At 42.0% G+C, this 20,703-nt stretch overlaps 1 protein-coding gene across 9 annotated transcripts in view; it reads left to right on the plus strand.

The window, feature by feature from the left end:
- The first annotated feature begins 3,216 nt into the window (after window positions 1-3,216).
- The window catches only part of fbrsl1 (fibrosin-like 1), a 279,559-nt gene continuing 262,072 nt past the window's right edge, over window positions 3,217-20,703 (plus strand). For all 9 annotated transcript variants that reach the window (XM_040155019.1, XM_040155010.1, XM_040155017.1 and 6 more), the window contains exon 1: window positions 3,217-4,494. In XM_040155019.1, the coding sequence (XP_040010953.1) occupies window positions 4,192-4,494 (303 nt within the window). In that variant the 5' untranslated portion in view covers window positions 3,217-4,191. The remainder of the gene's footprint in view (window positions 4,495-20,703) is intronic.

Below are 20,703 nucleotides of genomic sequence, written 5' to 3' on the forward strand. Positions count from 1 at the left end.
TAACCGTAACCACAATCTTTTTGTGACCTTAACCAAGTGTTGTAGTTGCCTACCTCAAATCTTACCTTAACCATAATACTGTATATTTGCCATAACGGCGATCTTTACCTAACCTGAACTATATCATACTTGTCGTGCACAGATATTGTAGAAAGTGAGAATTTGAAAAACATAAAAAACAACTAAGGCAATAGTCCGATACTGACATTCTAGTTTGGCAAAGGGTTGCAAGCCCATCCAGCTGAACAAAATCTGCCAGTTAAATCATTAACATACCTTAAGAAAACTGAGAGATGGCTTCTTCAATTGATGACTGTAGTCCTAATGTACTGACTGTGCAAGAATTACAGTATGTTGTGAAGCCAACAGAATTTATTCTCCTTACAACAGTGTAGGGATTTTTGTCTTGCAGCTGTCTAGTGTTCTACTGTGAAAGCTATGCTCATTGATTTCTGTGGGGCTATGTTCTTTACAAAGGATATGGTGTGTACTTGAGGACAGTTTCTTTTTTTATTGTTTTCTTGAGATCCCTCACCTCTCAGTCCCATGTCTGCACCACACAGTCCACTCTTAAAACTATCTCAACGGAAAATAGCCCTTTAAGCAAGAAGCACCTTGACCCCAGCGACATCAAATGAATCCTTATCGTGGTGGCAGAGGCAAAGAAAAACAATTGTGCCGCTTAAACATCATAAAAGCATGACAGGCTGCCTCCCCTTAGCTTCACAGTGCAGCTGGGGCTAAGCGTTTCAAAAAGACTAGTGTTTGAATGACTGCGATGTGGGAGCTCAGAGTCTGTAGCTATGGATTAAGCTCACAGCAAATAGTAGCATGGAAGAAACAGAGGTAATCTCTTCCCTCTCCTCCACGGCCCTCTCACCATACCTGTTCCCCCTTTTTTAATCTCCTTACTGAATTAGTTCTTGCAAAGCTGCTCAAACAGAGAAGGGTTTATTCACAGTGGTTACAGAGGTTAAAGTAACATGAAAATGATATTGTCTCAAGTTCCCGAAAGGTCAATTCGCTTAAAGACAGATGTGCTACTCACCTGGTTATTGTTTTCCAAAGCAACATAGAGATAGAATATACTTGCTGCCATCTTTAAATTTGCTCCTTTGACAAAAGAACACAGAGCATTGGGCAAACTTAGATATGAGCCTTTTAACTGCAGCCATTTATAAGTATAGCCTAAGTGTACCATTTTGATATCTGCGTATAGACTACATGGTAGCCTGATGCAGTAGTGTATCATAAGACTTGATCATACTTGCTCATCCAGTGCAGTCTGTGGTTTAATCACCTACAGTGCTCTGGATAATTTACCCTGCAGCACACTATATTTGCATAAAAGTAGTTTCATTTTGCATTTTGATGTGTTGCTTTGCAGTTTCACAGAAGATTCTCGCCATAAAAGAAAAATTCCCACACCTGAACCACCGCAGCGACTGCCTAAATATTTCAGTCTGGCTCTCGTGGCTTTGAAGATCAAATAACAAGCCAGAGAATTCTTATATGCAATATTTCACACTGGTTGAATAGCGTAATTTTTCTTCAGCTCACACACCGTCATATGTGATCATTACCAGTAAGCCTCCAATATTAACTGTTCATCGTCAGTGTTTCTTCCCACTTGTCCCCATTTGACTCTTACTAATGAGAACTGCAAATAGTGATGATGCAGTTCATAGTCATCTTTTCTTGTTAGATAGCCAATAGGATAAGCTGCTGACTCAGTGTGGTATTTGCATTGTACAGGGTGTGAGAACACCTCACTTTTAATACTTTCTATACTTTCGCATGTGTCCTGTCAAATGTAATTGTATTTTTGCCAACAGGCTTAATCTAAAAAGCATTCTGAGTGTGTAGCCTGTCTAACATGTGTGGCCCTGAGGTCCTGCTACAGTCTGTTCCACCCATTAAGTCATACACAGCTTGACAGTACACTGTATATTTTCTGATAAAGTTAAAATAATCTTGGCAGGAATGAAACCTGGCATACAGTAAAAGATGGCAGGTTCACAACCTCAGTAATCTTCCCTTACTCAAGCTCGGAGCGAGAGAGCAAGTTTCCAGTTAAGCAAAGAATTATGCAAATACTAACTAGGCATTTACACAGGTGGCACAGTTCCCTGACTTCTGTCACTTGATATTATAATTTTTTACATTTCCTCTGAAAGTTAAAATTACCTGCAGTGTATGTATTAGTCTGTCTAGATTATTATCAGTTGGTTTCTGGGGTTATAGTTTCACGTGGGATGATGTTACAGTGAATATGCCCTGTATTGTAGTGCCATAAAGACGAAGGACATGAGAAGTCAGAGTTTTAGCATTTCAACATCTCCATAATTATTTAATAAATCTCATTTTTTCTGCCCCAGAAAATACTTTAGAACAAACACATACTGGCGTATACAGTATGAATATGATCTAGTGTAGTGGTCACCACACTTTTGCATATGAAGGACCTCCCAGAGCATTACAGTTCACACCACACAACCTTAATGGCCTCATTGAGAGTAGGGGCAGTGAAACTTATGATGGAAAAAAAATTGTTACACAATACAGTAATTATATAATGTCATTGCCCTAATTTCTACTAATCAAAATCACATAAATCAAGCTGCACTTCACTTTGCAGAGGATTCCCTGGAACTCCCAGAGGGACCCCCTGGAAGTCCCCACGCTGCAGATCGGCGCACACAAAGAGCTGGGGCACAGGGCAGGGTAAGTATGGCAACCCATAATTCAAATATTTACTGTGCACTTGTGGAATTTTGAAGTTAATCTGACGCCGAAAAGCAACTTTAATCGTTGAGTTGTGCGCTGGAAAACCCAGAGAGTTGGGGGATGATGGTCAGAGCCAACATGCTCAGAACGTCCAAGTTGTGAAAACCTGATAAGTGTGTGTGTGTGTGTGTGTGTGTGTGTGTGCGCGCGCGCGTGTGTGTATGTGTGCGTGCGTGCGAGCGCCCTGTATTTTCTGCCGTTGACGGCTCAAGCAGTCAGGGAGAGAGGCGTGATGTAGCAACAGCTCTGACAGACAGACTGAAATAGTGTCTTGTGTGACAAACTCTGCCCAACAGTGAGAAAGAATGATTCCCCCCCCCAAAAAAAAAACAAAAAAAAAAAAAAAAAGCCAGCTTCCTTCCTATGGTAAATTGCAGGCCAGAGGTGGCGGAAATACGTCAGTTATGTGGGTTCTCTGAAGCCAGACTGTGTCTCTTAATTTCGGATGAGGGGGAATTAGAGTGGGGAGAGGAGATTTTAATCACTCCTGTCGCTTTAAGGACACTTATCAAAGCCTTATTATGCGAATAGAAAATACCATGAGCCGCCGAGCAACTGAGCAGCCAGGGGACGGACTGGAGTGGATTTATAGGAAACTCAACATTATCTGAGCTGGAATAGACCGCTTCGCTGCCTTATGGAGTTTGATTTCACACTGGATGGTTGTCTTGTTCGCACGGTTCGGGTCATTTAGGAAATATTGCGCATAAGTAGCTCTCGGACTTGGGATCCTCTGCCCCTGAAGCGCAGGGAGGAATATGGCTTAGAACTCAACGCGTACGGGATTATTCACTCATCCGACGGCCCCGGTCGATACGTGCTTGCTCGCCAGGCGTTTGGTTTCGGACGGGCAGCGTCCCGAGCTCTTTATTTGACAGCCTTGGATCATGGATTGGGGTGGTGGAAAACAACAACGGGCAGCGACATGATTTCTCCGCGCTGTCTGCGGTATGCAGCGAGGTCAGCCTGTAACGTTGCTCGTCCTTATTCCGATGCAACAAAAGTTCCAAAGCGAGTGTAATGCGTGGATTTGAACTATTTGGCCGTTTTGCACCTGCCTGAACGGATACCGCGTCGACACAGTGCAGAATCGTGACAAAACAGCTACCGTGTGGATCCGCGTCGCTTCGCTCGCCCTCTCTTTCGCCTGTGTGGGATACTTGAACATTTGCCTATCGTAATGGAGATTGGGGAGGTTTATACTCAAGGTCATTGAGTGTTATAAGGCTATTTGCATTGTTATTTACACACACGCAGCGCTATCTTCACGTTATAGCGCAGCCCACGATTGTCAGTCCGGTGTGTGTTATTTGTTATTACACGCTGCAGCGGGCATTCAGGCGAGCACCTACTGTGGAGTTATATTTATATTTCTTTTTGACACCGCAAGCTTTCTCTAACAACATGGATGGGAAATTGAAGCAGGGTCGGAGATGTCGGTCCAAGCGGGAGAGGGTGCGGAGGCTGCGGGAGGCAGGGAGCAGAGACGCCCGCAGCCCCGACCCCAACTCCTCCTGCTCCGACGGGGAGGGACACAGTCCGGGGAGGAACGCCGCCTCCCTGCCCGGCCGAAAGGCACCGCACCCCGCCGCCGCCGCCAGAGCTCCGCGCCCCCCCCGGCGAAAGAGACGGGAGTCCAGCTCGCAGGAGGAGGATATCATTGATGGATTTGCTATAGCCAGCTTCATCAGCCTGGACCGTCTGGAGGTAAGGAGGACCCAGATCATTACCTGTTTGTGTGCGTGTGTGTGTGTGTGTGTGTGTGTGTGTGTATGTGCGCGCGCGCGCGCTGCATTCTTCATCAGTGGAGTGGTTGTCAAAGAGGGGGTCCTTGAGCACCCCCTCCTCAGCAGCAACGTGAAGACAAGTCTAATTTGTCTCTAATTTACTTGAGATGATGCCAATTAGAGTCGGAATGAGGTGGACTCTTCTTATCATCTTAGGGTGAGGATCGAGGTTCTCAGAGGTTAAGGGCCCCCCTCAGGGTGTCCCAGATCAATCCTTGGTCCGATTCTCATCACACAGGGCTGTTGACAGCTGTACAGTTCGATATATGGTCCCTCGCACGGGCACCAGGTCTTTGGATCCTAATGTGTGTCTCTTTGAAGTCCTTGACATGAAAGTGTTTGACAGCCATTGCAGCACAGAACTCTGCCTGCTGAATATTACAAGTTCGGGGCTTTGTGAGTGAAATGTTAATCATTGGCAGCATATGGTTTATTGAGGAAAATAAACAGGTGTCAGTAATAGCTCTTGTTTTATATTCTGATCCGCCGTGAGCTGCCAGGCCACTCTTAAAATTTTGCTTGATGATAAACAACTTACTGCACCGTTCATCTGTTAAAGGGCTGATACACCATGTGCCAATAATTCGGTTTCGGTCATTACTCTGTGGTATGTCCGATGGAAGAGGAATGATTTCAGGAAGAAAGGAGGTTCTTTTGTGACATCCTCTCATCTCTTTTATCTCATTACGTCCCAAATGACAAATAAAACAGTGCTCCCCGTGGGATGTTAGGCTGACTGACAAGCCAGGCAGGTATGTTTTTTTTCCATGGCTCAGTCTTGGGAATGGTAGCACTGCTGTCATTGAAATATAAATCACTAGCTTCAATAAACATAGCTAAAGTATTACATATCCACTGAGGTCTGTATATTTTGAGAAGATGACCTCATTTGAAAGCCCATGGATCATACCACAGGCCACCTCATTTCAATGACAACCTCCCATATAGGCTTAGCATTGGTATTAATCACTCATGATTGACACTCGCCTCCTACATAGCTCTTGGTCTGTATAATGGTTCAATGCAGATTTGCAGCATGAAACACATTGTCCATCCTCATACATGGAATGGAAGATCACCAATTCACTTCCTCCCATCTGTTAACAAGTTTAACCCTTCTGGGTCATCAGTAATTATTTTACTATTCTACTTAGCTCGGCCCTTCGTGGTGCTTAGAGAGGTGTGAAAGGAGATAGGGGAGGAATTAAAGGGAGAGGTGTCAGTGTGAAGTGTGCATGAACCCTATGCACAAAGAACTATTGTTACCCTGTAATGAACACAAGAAGGACAACAGACACTAAACACAGCTGGGAAAACTATGTAGCTACTATGGATTAAAAATATTACACCTCATAAAATCCTATAATGGTACAATAGGAGATTCATAAAGTGGGATCAATGCCCCAGCCAGTGCCACCGTAAGGAGACAACAGTGCTTCCCTAAGAGAAACTTGTTACGTGTTATCAAATGTGCATTAAAATTTGTGCGTCTGCCCTTTCTTGTTGATTTGCACGAGTGCAGCATGCCTTGATGTTGTATGTGCGCGAGCATTTCTACCCTTTGTGCCATTTGGCTGCCACTTCTGACAGCTGCTGACTGTGAAAGACTTTGAAGATGTCATAGCAGCAAAGTGCTTCTTATATGCATCTTCTTCCAGCCTGCTGGTGTCTCCACTGCTGTCAACACAGTGCCCTGCCCTACTGACTTACTGGATAAGCCCCTCTGTGTGGTTGATGCAGTTAGAGGTAATTTTAGTCCAGGAGTTTAACATCTGTTATCGTCCTATATTTTGCTGTAGTGCAGGTTTTGTTTTCTAAAAAGGCTTCTCTTTGGATGCTTTGCCATAGTAAAAATGATGCCTCTTTGTGTTTGAGTGGGAAATTAAGTCAAATAATTATCTTACTTTGGTTTTACACATTCCTGAGCAGTAATAGTTTTCTGACTCAAGTGCTAAATCCATGTTGAATGATCACAGAGAAAACAGTTTGCTCTACATTGAAGCTTATGTTTCACGGCTAAGCAAATGAGGCATGATACGGCTCTATGTGAAATGATGCTCACATGCCAGCTACTTGGTAATTGGTCTGATTTGCATGCAAATGGACTGCGGTTATTAAATGATGTTGGTGGATCTGGTACAATTGCATGAGGGATTGAGCATGGGCAGGGTTTTTTGTGCTTTTCCCTTGATTTCCCTGCATGTGGTGAATGAAACGAGCATGTTGACTTTTTACTAATTTCATATACTGTTTGCCGTAAATGACAGCAATATTCACATATGTTTTCAGTTAATAAGCTGAAAGAAATGCAGTCTTTGGGGGTCTCCTGATGGGTCACGCCTCATGCTTTCACCTACTTGCTGTACGCTTCAGTGGAGCTCATGACCTATGCTACCTGTGCTAATTGCTCATCAATTATGAGGAGGACACAGCAGCATTTAGCCAGGGAATAGCTCTGACCTATTGCATCATGCTCACACAGCCTCGTCGAAAGGAGTGTATGGTCCTCTCAACTTCTCTGAAGCAACTGATGGCCAACACGTATGTGTTTATGTCAGGTCATATACCCTTGGTTCAGTGAGACCACATGGCCAACATACCATTATTTATCTCTATCATGTTTCTTTAAATGTCTATCTAAGCCTTTTGCTGTTCTCTAAAGCACTTCAGGATGAACATGTTTCATAAAAGCCATGTCACCTTTGGGTTACTGTCACTGTCATTTGATTGTCCTATTTTAGTTTGTAACTTGTGCACAGCTGCTACAGTCTGTTCATAAGAGCCCGAGGTCATGGGTTTTTCCCACAGCACTCTGACTCTAAACACACTCCGTCGGTTGGTGTTGTTGATATTCCGGCTCCGAGCTGATAGGATCAAGCTCCCTTGATGAAGGCTTAGGCTGTACGGTGGTCTCGCCCGCTCCCGTAACCTGTTTCATTACAGCCAAAAGCAATTTGCAGCCTCGGCCGTATTTGATTACGGCGTGTTTATTCGCTTTGAATCCCCTCGTTTCTCACAGGAAAGCCGCTTACTTACCTGTGCAAATCGACTGTACAAACACAGCCATACTGCTTTGTCACGGGCACCTCATCATGATTAGAAAAATGTTGGGGATGATTCATTTATGATTCAAGCACAGACAATCTGCTATTGTGGGCTGTTGAAGGAGAAAAAGATAAACCAACATGTCCAGTTGGGGGTTTTCATATTTCTTTCTTGGAGTGAAGGATTAAATCTTCAGTTGAGTTGAGAATATGTTACAAATCTTGCTTTTCTTGTGGATATGCCACTTTAAAACTAAATCGAAAACATTTAGACTAAATATTAAAATGATTGGCAACTCTCATTTGGCAACTCTCCCAATTGCTGAAAGGTCGATTTCCTGGAAGTAGAGGGTTTTCACCTGACTTCAGCGCCACAAAACAATTACCCGCTGTGGCTTAAACCCTCCAGAAGTCTCCCAGTGGGTATCGAACAAGGGAGCAGATAGTAAAATGACACATTATCCATCTGTCACAGTATTAATAAGATGTTTGATTTGCTCCATTTGCTCTGTGAGTGACGTCGGAGTGGTAAATCCCCTCTGGTTAATCCACAATCCTTCTGTTCATCTGCTTTAACATGAATTTGGATTTGTTTGGGTTTTTCGTTCCGCGGCATGAGTTTCTAAATTCACTCTAATGGGGATTTAGGTTTATTTGATTTAGTGATATTACAACACTGTTAAGGACAGGAAGCTGAAAGGTCAGCCAGTTGGGCAAAAATGGGTTTCACATATAGAAGCTCTTGATGAGATGTAGAGTTTGTCTGTTTATTTTTTTTAATTTATCCAGCGAAGTTTTGCTAAACATGTTTGCTCTTTTTCTGCGTGGCCCTGTTTTCTACAGTTTCATGCACTAATCATCATGTGCATTTGGCCACTGAGCAGCTCTACCAAAGCAATGTGATGAAATTAAGTCCCCTGCCCTGAGGGAGCTTGACAGTAGTTATTAGGGAAGCTGTGAGTTGCTGCTTCACTTTCTCCACCCGCATTTCCCCAGCTGATGTGTGGATCTAAACCAGCGACATTCCAGTTACAAGTTTGTGTCTTTGTATTTCATCAAATCCTCTGATGAAGGCTTCAAACCCAGCACCTGTTAAAAAGAATTCTATTTTTTTTCTAAGGCTTTCCCCTAAAATAGCCAGACTTGCACCACCACAGTTTAAGTCCCATCACACTCATTACTGGGTGTCTCGTTGTTATTATTAGCAGTCATTAGTACAGCTAGCACTCAGTAGCATTCATCTGTCCAATGACAACACTTAACTCCGAACATTACCTGCCAAACACCATTAATAAACACAAGTACACCCTGGTAGCACGTATGCAGACATGTATTAACACCTTCTGAGCCTTAGCTGAAGTTGGTGCTTTCTTGAGATGAACAGATTAGACAGAATCACCTTGTGGTCAGCTTTCTGCATCTGCTCAGCAAGTACACTCCCTGATTGCCAGTTGAGTAACAGCGTTTGCACTCTGCTGTGCAAACTGCTACTGACGCACAGAGCCACAGCAGTCATTGCTGTAGTAAGATGTCATGCTTCCATGGTGAGGCACCAGATTTGTTGCAGGGGTTGCAGCAAATGTGCGTCGTGTTTTCTCTTTGCCCCAGCGGTGATAGTGCTGTGCATCATATGCCGGCACTGACAAACAACTCCGGCTTTAATTAACAAGGCAGCCCCCCGAGGCTTCGCTGCTCATTGGCTGACGCATCCCACGGAGAGAGCTTTCTTAATGCCAGTGGGACATCCCCCGGCCTGGGCTCTCTCTAACTGTCACATGCTGTAGGCGACAGCATGGCTGATAAATGCATGGTCACATTCACAAGCCTCCTCTCTCTCACACAGGCACAGCATTGAACCTCCACCGTGCATCTGTCCAAGCTATCGACCAATGACCTAAATATATCCATCCAAGGAAGGATCTAGTCTGTTGTGGAAGTGTGTTCATGTGGATCTTGAAGCATGACGATCACTTACTCAGCCTTCTCTGTTACTACAAAACTACAGTTTACTTTTATTCAGGTATGGAGGATGTATGTGACACAAAATCTAAGACAATGGGAGAAAATGCTTCAGTTTAGAGAATTCCAACACGTCAAACACTAAAAAGGAGTTGGAGGTCAGCAGATGTAACATACACTGAATGTATATGAAGATGGGCTGCAGGAAATGATTTTTTTCATTACTAGACTAGATTGCTGATTATTTTCTTGATTAATCAATTGATTGCGTGGTCTATAAAATATCAGTAAAAAGGGAAAAATGCCCATCACAATTTCCCAGAGCCCAAGCCCTGGGAAATAGTCTTCCTGCTTGAACTGACACTACAAGCTTCATTACTGTCTAAAGTCTGCAAAATTGTGATTTAAATCCGATACTGTGTGATCAAACAATTTATTTAGATGAGCTTGAATCTGAGCACACATTTGTTGCCAGTTTTTTGGTAAAAATCCTGAATTTCTATACCCCAGCCTTAGAAGACGACCGGCAGAAAAGAGATGCTTTAGTATTAGCGTTTTCTGAATTTCTGAGGCTTTCAGCCAGCAGCAGTGGTGTATTTTTTGGAAGGCAGTGGGTTAAATGCATGCTGGCCTTGAAGAGTCCTTTCTGAAGTGCTGTTAGTTGTCTATTTTGAGGTGTCACTCTACAGACTGAACGTACCAGCACTACAGAACTTCAGAATAAGAGCCTCTTTGTTTTCAGGTACTGTGACTTGTGAGGAATTGCTGAAATGTGCACAGTACAACATAGCTGACACATATTAAGTGGCACATAACAGCATGTGGGTAGCTTGTTGGAGGCATATATATCCATTTCCTGCTTGTCGTCCCGAGCTGTCTTCCATCTTCCTGTCTCAGTGTTTTTATTGCGGTGAATGACAGGATGTAATTATGCTGTGATTAAGATGCTGTCTCCAAGCTTGCAATGGATTAGGAGCTGCACTGTTAGAAGGTTCCTCCGGTAATTATCCACTACTGACGCGTCCCCCCTTTTTGCCTTTCATAACTCCTTTCAGTTCCTCGACTGCTTGACTGATGTGTGTTATTAAACAATGTTAACAAAAGACATTTCATTTGAGCAGTTTGAGGAAAAGAAAATATTTGGAGATTCCTAGTAATCATATTTTTCATTAAGATGAGGTATTTTCCAGCCCTCTGATTTTGGTTAATATATAATGGCGTACTTGACCGCAGAAGTTCTGAATGAATAAATACCAGGCGAAGGCTGTGAAGGATTTACAATAAAAATAATGAAACATAAATAGAAAGGGCACTCTTTAAGTGGCTCATTAAGTGATGGCTGTTTTTCTTTTCAGCCATGTCCTTCGCTGAGAGAAAGCAAAGCGAGAACTCTTGAAAGCCTGGCTTACTTCAACCTTCACATCTCTTGAATCCCTTTTCAACATTTTGTTTGCATGTGAGGATAGGTCATTTTTTCCAGCCTTGCAGACTCACACAGCAAAAAGGTCTGTTGACTGGTCTTACTGAGTAGTGTGCATGTTGGAGAAAGTATTAATAGTGATTTCAACAATGCTCTGCTGTAAATCAGGGTGAACACTTTACAATAAAGTGGTTTGCTTGGTCGTGTTACTAAAGGAACCCTGTAGGTGCTTCCTGTTTTAGTGTGTCACCAACAATCACTGTATCCAACATGCATGGTTTGAGACAGAGTGCACCATTGTGACAATGACCCCTTTAGAAAAAAAAAAGTCCTTTCACTAGAACCTCCCTGCGCCCCATTGTTGCCATAAAACCAGGGGCACAATCAGTGCTGGTAGCAGGCATCTCATTTTTTAGATTTAAAAAAAAAAAGATGTATCAACATTTATTTTGTGAGTTGACTAAACTACAAAAATGAACTGTTGGCTGTTACCTAGTAAATGTGCATTACAAGCCAGTGTGGGTACACTATGCAGAAGATGTCATTCAGTGAGTGAAATTCCACTTTGTGACGTTTTGATATTTAAAAAGCTAGTGATGGTTGGCACGTTTTTGCTGTTCTCAAAGACCAACAGAGTGTCTGAGTGAGTGAGAGAGTCTGTTGGTCAACAAACAATCTTGTGTTAGCTATTACACACATCATTTTGGGTACGCTATAGCTAGATAGCAGTCAAGCACTAAGTGACAGCAAGAGTTGATAGTAAATAGTTGGAATTCTTCTGTTATACTCTAAGTTCATCACATTAATATTTTAATCACCTTAATTAATAGCTTATGACATAAAAAAGTCAAATAAAAGAAATAAAAAAGTCATATATCTAATATATAATGTCTAATGTCAATTCTTGTGATATCATGTGATATTATTTTGTAGCCCTGACCAGGTGCACAGTTCACAAAGTAATGTTTATCCTTGGATGAAGCAGTGACTCTAGAAAAGTACTAACGGGCCGAACTGACTTCCTCCAGGACAATCCTGGCTCAAACACTGGGCATATCTGTGGGTTTAAATGCTGGAAGTCACTTAGTGAAGTCAAATTTCAACATGTTTGAAGAACTTTGCGTAATTTTATTCCAGGTGGAATATAAGGCTTTCAGAACTAAACTTCCAAAAATAGTAAATTAAGGGCTTACAAGACCTCTACAACTAAGACTAAAATGTATTCAAGCTTTGAGTTAGATAACAAAATGTAAGACTTTTATAAAGGTCCGGGATGATTCTGCAACATGGCAATGCTGGCGCAAATCAAAAGTCATCAAAACATTGCAGATTACAAATTAGCCTCCAGTCCATGTGGGGATGTTTTTAAGGAGGGCCTCGGTTTCAAAGGCATGACTCACACAGTCGTGACATTGCACGGAGTCTTGCTGCATGTTTTCTTAATAGATCGCTCTTGGTGTGAAAGCAATTAGCGTTAACATTTGTCGACATGCTCTTCTGCTACTGACACTCGCTACCAACACCAGCTCTGAGGGGAATAGTCTTTATAGGCCAAGTGATGCTGACAATAATTGCTCAGTGCTCAAGTCCCTGTGTCAAATAAGATACAGTGATATGTTAGTCTGTAGTTTATTACGGCTCATTATTTGTTGCTATGTCTATTGTATTCGCAGCATTTAGCCTTTTCTTTGTGTCTGTGTGTTTATGTGTGGGTGTGGGTAAAGCCAAATAAGGACTGTTGCTTCAGTGTTTTGTGTGATAGCTTTGGCAGCCATATAACAAGCTGTGGCCAAGATAATAGAGCTTAGATAAGAGGGTGGTTATGCAATGTGGAATTTCTCTCTTCCCCATTGCCACTTCTGCTCCATTCACTGTCTGGATGATATTTGCCTGACAACTCGGGGCCGAGCTGCCACATTCGGTTTTTCTGTTGGAATGAAACACCTTGTCGCCCCTCCACACTTTGCTCATGGAATCTGAACCACTGTTTGGCAGGCGGAGTGCATGAGGTGGAGTTTGGCATTGCTGACATGCTGTAGGTTTGTCAGTGTATCAGGATGATTATTGCCCTCTCTCTTAAATGTGTATACCAGCTGGTCATTGTTATCCACTTCTGATGTGATGTGTCTGCAGTTTGCCTGGCCCACTGTGAGACCTGTACTTCACAGAGATCCTTTTTAACTGAATGCGTCCTTATCGAACATTTTAATCAGAATCTACATACAAAATAAATTTTTGCTCTGTTTTCACCTCTTTCACAAAAGAGATATTTGGGCCTATTCTCAACTTTTCCTTAGTGATGAACTATGACCTAAATTCTCTCTTTTTTCTTTAAATACCTCACACATACTGTAAGAGTCATGAGTAGTGAAGGACAAAGGTTCAGATTTTTTCAAGTCTGTCTAAATCCAATGCTCACATGCCCTCTGCACACTAAAAGACTTGTGGGTGACTGCAGTCGTCTGTCGTGGATGGTCTTTGAAATGCATTTTTGTATAGAATGAGGACTGGATTTAATCCCCCATCTCTTGTAGTGTAGTCTTTCAACATGTTTCACAGCTAACACCGAGGGAAGAAATGATTATAGCAGCCCGTATACTGTATGTGAGTATCGTTTTAAAATGAAGTAAAAAAGTCTAAGTCCATTGTTTTAGTATTATTACTATTATTTTTATAGTAGTATTAGCTGTAGAAGCAGTTGTAGTAGTGATTTCACCCCAGGTTTCACAGGAGAGTATTTTGTGGTCTACATGGTGTTTTAGGGGCTTTTTGACCCTGTCAAGATTAAATTATAGGGGAAACACTAAACCCTTCTGGATTCTTTATTATGTATTTACTTGGCATGAAAAAAGTTACATTTTAACGTAGTAGAAATATGGTGTATACAATAAGAACTTCCATAAACATGGGTATTGGAATTTGGGTCCTCATATTGGTCAAACCTTTGTTCTGGAATCAGATTTTACACATCAGTCTGCCCACAGTTTGTATTGTTCTGTGTAAGATATCATCAGTTTTTAACAGGCTCAACCTGTTGCCATCTCTGACTCTCCTCACTTTATGAATCCTCTGAACGTCTATGAAAGTCAATGCTGCGGCATTGTGCTCAGCCGAGTGAAGAGGGAGAATGTGTTTGAAATATAATGGGATATATAATAAGGCATATGTAACATAGCCTCTGCAGTAAAACCCGCAAGGGAAAGACAAGCTCTGTCACCCACAGTGGGATCTGGCTGAAAGATCTGCCAAAGGAAAGTATCGTCAGAGTTTGTCTCTTCTACTCTCTGTCCCTGTCAATCTCCTCACTTTGACTGCTTCCCTCTTTCCTTTTTTACTGTACGGATAACACGTACATCCACTTCCTTTTTTTTTTCCTTTTTAATCCGCAGGTTGTTTACCCATAGATCAAAGGCAGTAAAATGCATCTGCTCCCCTCTTGCAAACAGGCCACACAGCTCATTTCAGAGAGGCCACTTTGATAGTGCGTCTGAAACGAGGACACGCACCTTAGAGCCAGCAGGGCTTTACCCAAGGCGTGGAATGAGATGAAAATTACACACACGCACACACACACACACACACACACACACACACACTTTGGAGCCTGAGCACAAGGCCAGCTGTTGAGTCAATAAAGAAAACAGGCAGCATGTGAGAGAGAGGGAACATAAACAGAACTCTGCCAAGCTACTGTTTGCATTCCACATCTCTTGGCTTCATGGCACAGCAGCTGCTTTAGCACTGTGTCGTTCAAATACCACGCTATTCATAGCCACACTGTTATGATGATTTGTAGGTATAGGCTTTAATCAAAAAGTGAATACAACCCAGTCACTCTCATGATGCAGATTGTTTGATTCCATATTATGTTGTCTATTCAGCTCACACCGGTAAACACTTAACAGAATTTACTCTAAAGAGAAACTGTACATTTTAAGTAAGATATACTATGTGGTTGTGTTATTAACAGTAGTAGTAATAGTGGTTGTATTTGTTGTTGTTTTAGTCCTAAATGCTTTTGGATTCCTAATATTTTGATTATCAACACGGAATATTGGTGATCAACGGTTATAAGCAAAGCGTTTTTATCACATTAGCTTAGCAGTATATTATGTTTCCATTTGAACAAGAAGACAGCACATGCTGCAAATGTAATCATGTAAACAATGGCAAGGAGTCCATCATTTTTGAAACTGATTCAGTTTGTGATTTTTATTAATGGTGGCACTTGAATGATTGCTTTTCTGTGCTGGTGTCTGCAGTGAATGAAAGCACATTTCAGTGTTATATGAATATTTTTTTCTGGTTTTGTGATAAAGACAGACCACACTTAACTTAATTACCATAGTATAATTTCTCATTATTCTCCTGAAAGGATCTGGCTCAAGGATACATCAGCATGACAGATGCTTGCCAGCACTGAGCGTGGAGCCAGGCCTGAGTATCAGCCAGGTTCATAGAGAGAGGGTTGGTTGGTTGTTCACGCTGAGACCGAATCCTTGTTAAAAAAGTTTTGTAAAAAAAATCAGTAAAAGGTCCATTTGGAAGCCAATTGCATTATAAAAGTGCAATTTTGGAATTAGCTCTTGATTGAAAATTTCCAGCAATTTTACAGCTTTTGGCTTGGTTAGGGGATATTTCGGCTATTGCTTCGAAGTGATGTCTCAATATTAGTTTCTACATTTCCACATTTCCAGCTTGATTAATCTCAGCTAAGGCACCATCCTCCCTCTCACTGTACAGGGGTTTCCTGTGGTTGCAGTCTACAGCACAGCAGATGTAACTCTTGAGAACTTTTATCTTAGGTTAAGAATCTTTGATATAACATAGCAGTTCATCCTTAGTGATTTCAGATGATCCCAAGGGTAAAATGAGTGGTGAACTTTACCATTTTATGGGACTGCTCTGTTTTGATCCAGCCCCTCGTTGCTGTCAATACATGTGGTAAATGGACACCTGTAGCTACTCCTTATATCAAACTCAACAGGCAGTACTGTCTGCAACAAAGCACAAGTTGTTAAACTAATGTTAGTTTTTATGTGCTAGCATGTATTAGTAATATGTCAATATGGCTACATTGTCATTTGTCATTAACTTGTCATTAAGTCAAGTCATTATCAAAAAGCTTACACCCAGAGTTATAACTGCAGGCACTAGATATTTTAAAAATCTCCAGTAGATACAAGGTAAGTATTTTTTCCAAGAATTAAAGCAAATAATAGATATCAAATGCAAGGCAAAGCATTTTAATTCAGCAGTATGGATGTTTAAGGCCTTATCACTGAAGCAAAATAAATACGACACCACTTTTCAAGACAGAGCTACACATCACTCTGATGATTACATTTAACATTTCTACTTCTCAGAGGTCACAGCAGGTAGGCAAGACAAGCCGCGCTGCCTATCTGTAGCTACGTGGGAGGCGAGCATCCATCCAATCCCCCCAGCATAGAGTCAAATGAGATCACAACACTTCTCAGACACTTTGTTATCAGCCATTAATGAGGCGCTTTGTGGGAATGAATACCTTCCCTCTCTTCTAGTGGGCCTTCCCTAAGGCCCGCCATCAGTTCTCCAAATATGCCACTGGTTCAAAGCGAGCACAGAGCGCACAGACAAATAGAGAGAGACACAATAAGGAAGGTAAAGAGTTGGAAAGCGATGGTGTAGCAGAAAGAAAGAGAGAGAGTACGGAGGGTAGTATTCCAGCTTCCTGCTTAATTGCTTCCTGGCAGCAGAGGTAAGCTTGTTCTCAGTACATAAATCCTCCTATTTTCATTTATCTGCTCCAGGTGTTGATGAAACAATTCCCCCGCTGGATAATCATATTTCCCCTTCCCGCCTGCCAAGACGCTGAGAGGGAGATGGAGGCAACCCCCCCTCCTCCTACCCATCACACACACACATTTGTACTTCTATTTTTGTGAGGACGCTCATTGACGTAATGCATTCTCTAGCCCCTTACCCTAACTTCAACCATCACAACTTAGACCTGATTCTAACCTGAACCCCAAAACCAAGTCTTAACCCTCAAACAGCCCTTTGAAATTTGGAGGACCGGTCAGAATGCCCTCACTTTACCAAAATGTCCTCTCTTCCAAGGTCTAAAATTCAGTCTGGTCCTCACAAAGATAGAAGTACAAGTACACACACACACTCGCATACACGAGCGCACACACACGCGCACACACACACACACACACACATACACACACACACACACACACACACACAAACACACACACACACACACACAAACCACTAGCTCTCCGGGTGTGTGTGAATGGATCTCCTTGGCATTTCAATTTGCACAATAATGCAAGAGGTGGAAAACGGTTAGACACACTGACAGGCTACACCAAGGGGGTGGTGGGTTTCAGTGTTGTTTTTTTTTGTTTGTTTGTTTTTTTAATGTGTTTGTGCCGGGTGGTGCCATCCAGAATTGAGTGTCAAATCTTGAAATCACTCACCAGTCAGCTAGTCTGCCAGCTAGTTAGTCAATCTGTCAGACTATCTGTCACAGAGTCATAAAGTCAGTCATCCAGTCAGCCACTGAGCAACCCTCACATTCGACATCATCATATCTTCTCTGTAGTGGAAAATCACAGAAAGTGTCACATTTGAAAGATTGAATTCCAAAAGTAAATACATTTTACAAAAAGTACTACTCAAAAGATAAAAAATCTTAAAGTTGTAAGTTTAGTTTTGTGTGACGTGTTTTCGTAATGAATTACTTTAGTATTTTAGAGTGAATATCAAATTCTTGATTAGTGCATTGCCCCTCCTTCTCCTCATCAGTTTTTCTGTTGACTGATAGGCCATTAAACAGTGTTTTATGACTGGCAGAACAAGCCTTTATTTCTAGTAGCTGCCAGTCATTTGGTAGCCTGTGGCATTGCCTTTATCAGTTCTAAAGCCTATAAATGTAACTGAGGGTCACATACCTCTGGAGGTCTCTCCAGGCTTCTATAGCTGCAGGCAGGAATGTTGAAACCAAGGGCAGGCTCAGCAGTGTCTGTGCTGCTGTGGAATAGAGATATACTGCTGTGGATTCATATAAAGGTACAGTATGCCTCCCTGCAGTGCTGTATTTGTGATAAAAAGCATCCCCGAATACATTGAATTGGAACATATTGGTATAGCATCATCTTGTATTAGGATTTAAGGGGTAGCAAGACAATGTTAATCTGTTGACCTTTCAGGGAGAAGTTTTATCATTTTCCTCTGCCTCAGACTATCAACAGGCAGATCACAGTGCAGGCCAACACGTCCCAAAGCTGGAAGGGATTCAGGGTCTTTCCCAAGAGCGCTTCCACTGTGCACCACCCACTTGAGATCACGACATACCCTGAACTGTCATCAACCACACCAGTCTTATTGGCCTTGCAACCAGATCCACGGCAGGAATCTACAGCAGACAAAAGAGGCAAAGTGAACTAATGTGTGTTTTTCGGGCCTTTCGGCAAAACAGCAGGCATTGTTTGCAGTAGAAGGCACAATGGTCTTTCTGTTCAAAACCAGTACAAGTGAAAGCTTGTCAGAGCTGAGGAAAGTGAGGGTGAAAAGACAGAGGGGGAGAGAAAAGCACGTGCTCACAAAGGCAACCTGTTAGAGTGCTGGCTCTGGTTATTTAACCTGCAAGGCGTTGCTGTCAAGTCAACAGCGTGTTTGGGCAGTTTTCATCCCAAACTTTCTCTGTCTGTCTCCTTGTTTCTTGTTCACCTTTTCTTCCTGTCTGTTATCCTTTCTTGCTCTTTAAATGTCTTTAATGTTTTTAGTAGAAGAGAGAACACTGATATCTATAGTTTGTGCTGATAAGAATTGTATCTGCTACACTACTCAGTGCACCAGCTGTCTGTGGGAGGCCCTTAATCTATTTGGATACTAATTTGGCACTTCAACAGATTCCACATAACTGTGCATTAAGCATGCCTCTTTCCTCTCTGTCCAATGTTCTTTTTGCATTTAGAAGGCCAAGTACTGAAGGTGCCCTGTTACTGTTGGGCTTTTTCATTCGTTTTTCTCACGGCCAGAGTCTGTCACAGCCCATATAATATATTGGTCCATTTTTTTCAAAAGTTGGCGCATAAGTAGTAGTCAGTCAAAGAAATGGAGGCAAATGCTGCCATAAGTGCAAACCGCAACCCAGCTCTGTTACTCTTCAACCTTTTCATGTTTCAACAGATCAACCTGCTTATGTCTAAAATGATACTGCCGTTCCCTACACCAACATACAACTTTCCAACTTTTTGGGAAAGAGCACAGACCACCGCTACTTTCACCACTGTTACTGGTAGATCACCTACGTCACTTTACACCATGGTACCAATGTTGTTATGGCTGGAGGCTATCATTCCTCTGCATATAATGCAGTAGTTGAATATAGTATACATCACTGAATATACTACGTTGAAGGTCACATCCCACCTGAATCAAAGTTTAAGTTCAAATTTCCCCCGTTCTCATTTAAATATTGATTCAAGTCTGTTTATGCAATACTGACAGATACAACTTTTTTACTGCTGCATAATATCTTTCTCAGACCTTAAATTTCAAAATGAGATGTTAGAGCTTGAAGATGCATTGAAAAGATTTGTTAAATTTGTAAAGCTTGCAGGACGCAAGATAGAAACGCCATCAACACACCCACAATCTCGCTGTGAATTCTCTGGACAATGACCTGCTCTTTGCACACATCGGCTAAACTCCGTTTAATGTCCGGTCCAACTGATTCAGACATTTGCTTTCACAAATACAGCTCCTCCGGGTAATGTCTAGATAAGTTCAGGGCTGTAGTGCATGTGTGAAAGCGGCTTATGTAATTGAAACAAGATAAACAACTTGCAATGCTTTGTCTCTGCAGATTCCTGCAAAACACCGTAACAGGCTGAGGCTGTTTTAACTGCTTTTTGAAGGCTCTTTACCTTACACACTATATCCATGGCTGTTCCTTGAGAAAAGAACAATTTCATCACATGCGAACAATGGCCAAACAGCAACAAGCAACAGCTTATTGCTTTAACAGCAATTAAATAACATCTTTGATGGTCAAATCCACCCCAAAATTTGAAAAATCTTGCATTCGACGAAATTCACGTCTCAAGTGAACTGTTCAAAAAATGAACAGTAAATGCCTTAGACCTTTTGTCTTTTGATTTAAAGTATCACAAATCATCTAAGTGGGTAAACCTGACGTCACGTTTAATGATTTCTTAGTTTTGGCTAACCGCAAGCATCCAAAGCTGTCTCATTCAGTTTCAGTTCCACTTGGTATGAGATTCATCAAGCAGGAATTTTGCATGGCATCACAGTATCTGTAAGAAAACTATGCTTCAAGAACCTTGGCAGTTGTGTTAGTCAATATAATGATTTTAGTTTAGTTATAGTGGATTAATTGTTAGAATTCCCCAAATCTGGACAGGAACAAGTCAAGGCTGTATGTGCAGACTCTCTCTCAATGGAAATGCTGCCTGGTTTCTTTACTGCTTGTGTTTGTGGTGGGTCTGAGAGGCAGCCTGTCAAAGTTAATCAGCCTACAACGACAGGCTAAAAGCAGACATCCGAAATGCAGAGTGGTTCACACAGAAACACAGACAAAGGCAGGCAGACAAACATGCAGCCTCTCACGTACATGTTGATGCTCATGTACTGTGTGTATAAGGGGAGAAAAAAGAGTTGTGAACAGATTTTCTTCCGCTGGCAAGTC

Source organism: Xiphias gladius, chromosome 19, assembly GCF_016859285.1.
Source record: "Xiphias gladius isolate SHS-SW01 ecotype Sanya breed wild chromosome 19, ASM1685928v1, whole genome shotgun sequence".
Classification (NCBI taxonomy): Eukaryota; Metazoa; Chordata; class Actinopteri; order Istiophoriformes; family Xiphiidae; genus Xiphias; species Xiphias gladius.